Below are 6318 nucleotides of genomic sequence, written 5' to 3'. Positions count from 1 at the left end.
AGATCCTCGTCACCACAGCCGTCAACTTACGAGTCTCACCACGACCCGAATTCACACCTCGCCCAGAATCTCAGCCACAGAGAGCCACAACAGACACCTGGACGCGGCAGGGGGCTTGCCGCACGAGGGACGCCCCAAGTCTCGAGCGGTGTGCGACACGGTCAGGTCGACGCTTCCCAAAGTCATCATCAGCCGTCGCAGCACCGAGTTCCTCACGATACGACTCAGCATGGACCCTTGGCGGCAGTACCACACGACCCTTATCCACTTGATGGTATGACAATGCTCTGTCGCACAGGTCCACCCTCGGAGCGCAGTTCTCATCCAGCTTCAGTTCGGCCCTCCAGCCGAGACTCGCATAGCGAGTATAGCTACCCTACATCGCTATCAAGCCAAGAACCCCCCAGTGGTAAAGCATCCCCAACCAAACAAGAACAAGTACCACTAGAGGCGGCAACAGAGCGTCGAGTCTTCAAGAAGAGAAGTGGCTTTTTCCAGAACCACAGCCCATTCCGCCGCAAAAGCACCAAAGAAGCAGCCCAGTCGTCTTCCGGCAGAAATACTTGGCATTCTGCATCTCACGGCGGTCAATCCAGTCCCAATCGACGTCCACAAATCTACTCGAAGGAGACATCTACGCTGCTCTCAGATCGTGCAACAAACAGTCCTGAGCCCATAGATGCGAATGCCAGCTTGCCACTAAACGTAGGCCAGAACGTGTTCTCCGTCACAACCCCAGATATGGAAAAGAGAATGGCAAACAAACCGAAGGCCACTCCCGAAGAAATTGATCCGATTGCGTTGGCACTTGCTGAGTTAAAAGGCGTCGGCGCAGACAAGCAAGCAACCGTCAGGGTGTCTGCCGACCGCTATCACGGCATCGCTACGCCTGCCCCCGCCCCCAGCTCGCAGCAGTCCTTTGCCAGATCGGTCCCACCGCTGGCTAGTAACAGCGCTGCAACCGCTGGCCTGAGGGGCACACCCCCACCCTCATATGACCAACAAGTACAAAGACTGGGTGTTCCTCCTGCTGCTGTCACTGCCAGGGCTATGAAGGAAACATCCCAGAAGTTCACTGAACAAGCACGCTCGGTGTTCGGCTCAGATAGTCGACCGGGCTCCAGCGGGTTTGCAGGCAATTCGACAGCACGCACTACAACCAGGGGGCGCGAGGTGCCCAGAGCTATGTCTCCAGCACCGCCTCGAAGTGTATCTCCAAGACCCGATATGTCCAGCAGTGTACGAAGTGCCCATCGTTCTGCTTCACCAAATCCTCGCCTAGCCAGCCAGCACGATCTGGGAGCTGGACCAGCCAGGCCTCAGGATCAAGACTACTACCGACAAGGCTCTCCAAACGATGTGGCAAGATCAGCGTTCCCCGGCACCGTTTCTGCGAGTATACAAGGTCCAACAGCGGTCCGGCGCAGGTGACATGTCCGTCAATGGCGTCTGCTTCGGAGATGAGAACCATGAATCACATCGAGGTCGGAAATGAAGCCGGCCGGGGACAAGCTCCAGCAATCGTGCTATGGGGCTTTACGATGGAGGAGGACCCGCGCAAAGCGGTTCGCGTCAGCGAAGTAAGAGTGTTGCTGATCCTTCGCGACAGTACACTCGAGATGGCCGTGCCATTCTTCACTTCGGTAAGCTTGCGCCATATCCTGGTCAACTTTGTTCTGAGCTTTATTGACTGTTGGTCCAGCGAGGGCAATGTACGTGTACCAGGCGGCCATTCCAGAAGAGCTTGGTTTTTCTAAAGGCGACATGATGGCTGTGCTCAGGCACCAAGATGATGGTTGGTGGGAAGCAGAAGTACATGGCGGTAATGGACGTGTTGGCCTTGTACCTAGCAACTACCTCCAAGCCTGCTGAAAGATTACAGATGGCAGGTAACTGAAGCTTTGTGCTCGAGCAGCGGACCAAGCTGGGCGCTTTGGGTATAGATCACAGTCAAGTCAGACAGCAAGCAAGCTAGTGTGAATATTCGTGCTGTTTGCCGACGAATGGTTGTTGGCCACGATTGTAAATTGTTCTGTTGGTTGGATAGTTATTCAATACCAAATATCTGAAAACGTAGCATGCAATGGCAGGTGATGGCCAATCGAAAGACGACGTGGCACACACTAAATAATTTCTATCTGGCTAGAGGGTACCTCGGTTGCTTGGTTGGCCTTGTTATCACCTTTGTTGTGAGACGCTACTGTTGATACATGCCACCAGGTGTTTCCCTGTAATTTCCACGTCATTCGTGCAAACACTTGGTATGGATCCAGAACACACGAGAAACAGGTATCTTGTCGGTTGACCTACTACCTTATTTTACACGCAAGCCAAGCGGTGAAACAGGGTACCTCAAATGAGTATAGCCAGATCTTTTGGTACGAAACATGCCGAACCTGGCAGGTCCTAGCTTCATAAGGCATGGTAGGCACCCGTTCCAGCGTAAACTCCCCTGTAGGCTTATCCCCCCCCCCTCCCCCGGGACATCTTAAGCCTCCATGCCTGCCTAGGTTCATGCCAATTGTGTTTCCACCGAGTTTGCACATCCTCCAACCACCCCAAACAAAAGTTGCCGGCTGATCGCCACCTTCAAATGAATTCTAATTTTTCTTAAACAAACAGCCAAAGCCTTCAAGGACACTGATACTTCATCTCCGGCACACTGAGCGCTTAACTCAGGCCAAGCTCGGCAAAGCCCAATAAGTTCTTCCCTCCAGCACAGATTGTTGTGACATGTCATATGATCATTTGCCAATAATCACTGGCATGTACTGGCGATCATCTAAGCTACCAACCACCATAGCCCTACTGGCCGGCGCTCCAGCATCACCACTCTTCAACACCAAGACGCAGAGTTTCGCACACGACTCCCGTTAGACCTAGCTACACCGGGTACACAAGACTGCAATGGTATCCCTGAACCTTGACTGACGGCTGTTCTTTGTTTGCCCTATTGGCGGCTGACATCTAGTGCGTCGCATAGGTTTCACTTGATCGGGTGTACAGAACATCCACGTCGAAAGGCGCTCAGCGAGCGGCCATCAACTTGAGCCTTCTACTGGGCGGCTGTATTCCTTTGCTGTTCATAGCGACAGTCTCAACGGCTTTATTTTATCGAAGTTACATGCCTGAACAAATCATCAGTGTCCCGGTGTATCTCCAATATGGGTGAGTGCCCTCGCTCGTCACTGTTGCTGGCGGCACCCAATCACTAGAGGCTCACTGACAGCGCCGCCATAGGTCCGGACGTGACCCCTTTGGACTCGCCTATCTCGCAGATACGAACCTGAAGACGCAGCAGGCATACGATATCAGTATCGTCTTGACCATGCCCTTGTCGCCGACGAACGTTGAGCGTGGCAACTTCATGGTCGTCATGTGTCTCTTGAATGGCGAGACAGCGCCTGCGGCCAGCACAGGAACCCAGCGCGATGCAGATGGTCCATTGCGATTTGATGGACGGAGCATCGTCCTCCGATCCCGCCGCCCTGCACTGTTGCCGTATAGAGACCCATGGGTCGTTGCGGCTTCTCGCCTCGTCTTTCTGTTCTATCATCTCGTCGTGCCCAAGTCGCAAGTCTTGACATTAGGCGTACCGATGGCACACAAGATCCTCCTGGCTTCCCAACAGTCCGCCATGCCTACTGCCGCATATGTTGAGATCCAGGCTGGTCAAGATTTACAGACGTACGAGACGTCAATTGTTATTACAGCCCAGCTTCACGGTCTGCGTTGGGTTATGCATCACTACCGACTGCTCTCATTCATCACGGCTATCGTGCTATTCTGGGCAGCCGAGATCACCTTCATGATACTTGCTTGGCTAATCTGGGGCATCTCGACAACAAGCACCCTTCCTCGATCTTCGGTACCAGAATGCACTGCCCCACGTGAAATCATTAAGACAGAGGACAGGGAGTTGGATGAGTTCTCTGATGTTCCCCGGACCTTTCCTACCTTGAGTAAACAATTACCACTCAAGTACGAGTCACAGCTTGACGAGGAGACTCCAGGGTTGCGACTACAAAACCAAGCAATGGCCGGAGTCGACGCGGACGATGAAGGAGACGGAGATAATCAGGATATGTGGAGGGGCGACTCTGGTATTGGTACAAGCTACAGCGAGGCAGGAACAGGCAGTGGCGTGAAAGACATCAGGCGTCGATTGTCGAACCGCCGCAAGCACGAATCGTGAACAAGTTGCTGGGGACTGGGGAATTGAAGGTGTCGGTGGCGTGTCAATCATTCCGCCCAGTTTCAATGTAGATAGCGATGGGGCTGCATGAAGCAGTGACGATCCATAATCCGCACTTCAGATCGCCTAATCAAATGAATGGTTTTCGCTCCTTGACTTGAAGTCAGCATTCAACGAGCTCCTGATTGCCGTCAGAAGTACTCTACTCCAGTGTATTTAGCTATCGTCAGTGTGTACTGTTATACCAATGATATGGTGTGGGTGTTGTGCAATTCGTCCACGCCATATGTTTTCCTGTCCAAAAAAAACACAATTGAGTAGCAAGGGGGGCCAGGAGAGACTAGCTTATGCTTACTTCGTCCACTGCACATTGCACGTGAAGCATAATCATTCCGGAACACGAGAGCATTGCTCCAGTACGTTTCATGCTGAGCGCAGACTCGAACGGCTGGGACTGACTTGAATCCTCATGTGAAGGAGCAGGGCCGAACACGAGTGTCGGTATCTTATTGCCATGCTGTTCATCTAGCCAGGTTGGTCGGGCGACAGTTGGACCCAGAACAGTGTATGGAAAGATGTGGTAAATGTCTCCAGATACTGAGTGAGCTATACCGACCGAAATCAGATTGACTGCCGTCTCAAACAAACAGCAGCTGTTGTTGCGCATCCGCGTTATCTTATCTGGATGTTGTATTAAAGCAATGGCCAATATAGAAGACCGATCGAGCCATTTACAAGCTGGGCGGACTGTGACGACGAGATTGACTTCTAGCTCCGACCTTTCTTGAGGGACTTCAAACACAGAAGCAAAGGTGTTGCCTACCTACCTACCTAAGGTGGGTACACCTAAAGTCCCGGCGCTATCTTCCACCAAAGGGCAGCTGCTATTCGCTAACAGCACCTCCCATCTCGCCTGACTCGATCCCCACCTCCCCGCGAATATTTGGGAACCTTCTTCCATCACCATCACCGCTACGACGACCACCGCTTTTCCCCTACCGCTTCGACCTGACTGAGATTGGCCTCGGCCTCGAGAAGAATTCACCACCGCGAGGCTGGGTCGTGTTGTCAGCAGTATACCAGCCAACATACACCATGCCGTGTTCAAGTAATCTCGGCAGTATTCTTGCCAACGGGCACCACTCCCTGAACATGGATGCAGAAACAATCGCGATTCTCGCGCATCAGCACCTACATACCCGTTCCGCAGCCCCAGGTTGACCTCAGTAGCAACAAACCAGACCCTGCGAAGTTTGCCATCTCGATCACATTGCTGACGCCTGGCCTCCCGATCCCCTACTCGGCACCCAAGTCCACAGACGATAATCCGTATCCCAAGCCCCAGTACGTCGGAGGTCACTCCAACGTGCCTTCGGAGCGGAACAAGGGCTCGTGGAACGTGAACCCGTACATTCCCATGACGAACTCGGAAAACGAGACTATTGCTGCTTACATCTATTTCGATGGCAGGTCAAAGGAAGAGGTGGCCACACTTCTCCGACCTGGCGAAGAGACATGGGTGAACAGTCGATGGGTTCAAGTCCCTGATGTCGAAGGCGGCGGGCTGGCAGAGCGAGAGTTCTTGTTTCGTGAGGTTGGATTGGAACGCTGGTTGAATGGCCTAGATTTAAAGGGCCACGATGCTGCAGAGAAGCTTGAACGACGTCGACAAAGGTTTGAAAGGCGCCGTCGACGACAAGGAGCTACCATTGAACCCATAGCAGCGAAATCAGGAGATGGCGGCAGAGGGTCCCGAGACGCCTTCAGGTACGGCGCCGATGCAGGGTCTCCCGTCGAGGCTGTTCTGGACGACATGAGCTCCGATTCTCTTTCCGATGACGACGAACCCCCCGAGGCAACTGGGCAGATCAAGGTCCTCATGTTCCGAGTGCTTGCCTCTGGTGAGATCAAAAAGGGGGAATACTCTCCGCAATTCGATGCCCATGATGATGATGACGAGGCGGAATCGGCAACCAAAGACAAGAGCAACGGCGGCGGAGGGATGGATGCCGACGTCGAGCACACGACGAGCTTCGCCAAGCCTAAGACTCTCGATCCTAAGACGATCAGTACCAGACTGTCACTGGGAATCGATGGCCCAGATAAGCCATATGCATCATTTA

The 6318-nt window shown here is 53.2% G+C and overlaps 3 protein-coding genes across 3 annotated transcripts in view; all 3 read left to right on the top strand.

The window, feature by feature from the left end:
- VDBG_09318 (septation protein imp2) overlaps positions 1–1897 on the top strand; it is a gene marked incomplete at both ends in the record, with an annotated part of 2723 nt that extends 826 nt beyond the window's left edge. The window contains 4 exons of the mRNA XM_003000777.1: positions 299–1239; positions 1317–1643; positions 1703–1712; positions 1782–1897. Coding sequence (XP_003000823.1) covers positions 299–1239; positions 1317–1643; positions 1703–1712; positions 1782–1897 — 1394 coding nt within the window. The remainder of the gene's footprint in view (positions 1–298; positions 1240–1316; positions 1644–1702; positions 1713–1781) is intronic.
- Positions 1898–2582: 685 nt separating this feature from the next.
- VDBG_09317 (conserved hypothetical protein) lies at positions 2583–4351 on the top strand (the record flags this gene model as incomplete). Its single annotated transcript, XM_003000776.1, has 3 exons — positions 2583–2910; positions 2984–3168; positions 3241–4351. 3 exons carry the CDS (start codon positions 2908–2910, stop codon positions 4193–4195), a joined length of 1143 nt encoding a protein of 380 aa, XP_003000822.1.
- A 939-nt stretch (positions 4352–5290) lies between these two features.
- VDBG_09316 (conserved hypothetical protein) overlaps positions 5291–6318 on the top strand; it is a gene marked incomplete at both ends in the record, with an annotated part of 1810 nt that continues 782 nt past the window's right edge. The window contains 2 exons of the mRNA XM_003000775.1: positions 5291–5303; positions 5437–6264. Coding sequence (XP_003000821.1) covers positions 5291–5303; positions 5437–6264 — 841 coding nt within the window. The remainder of the gene's footprint in view (positions 5304–5436; positions 6265–6318) is intronic.

The sequence above is a fragment of the Verticillium alfalfae genome, genomic scaffold (genome assembly GCF_000150825.1).
Source record: "Verticillium alfalfae VaMs.102 supercont1.14 genomic scaffold, whole genome shotgun sequence".
In the NCBI taxonomy this organism is placed as follows: domain Eukaryota; kingdom Fungi; phylum Ascomycota; class Sordariomycetes; order Glomerellales; family Plectosphaerellaceae; genus Verticillium; species Verticillium alfalfae.
This window is presented reverse-complemented; position numbering and strand designations above follow the sequence as displayed.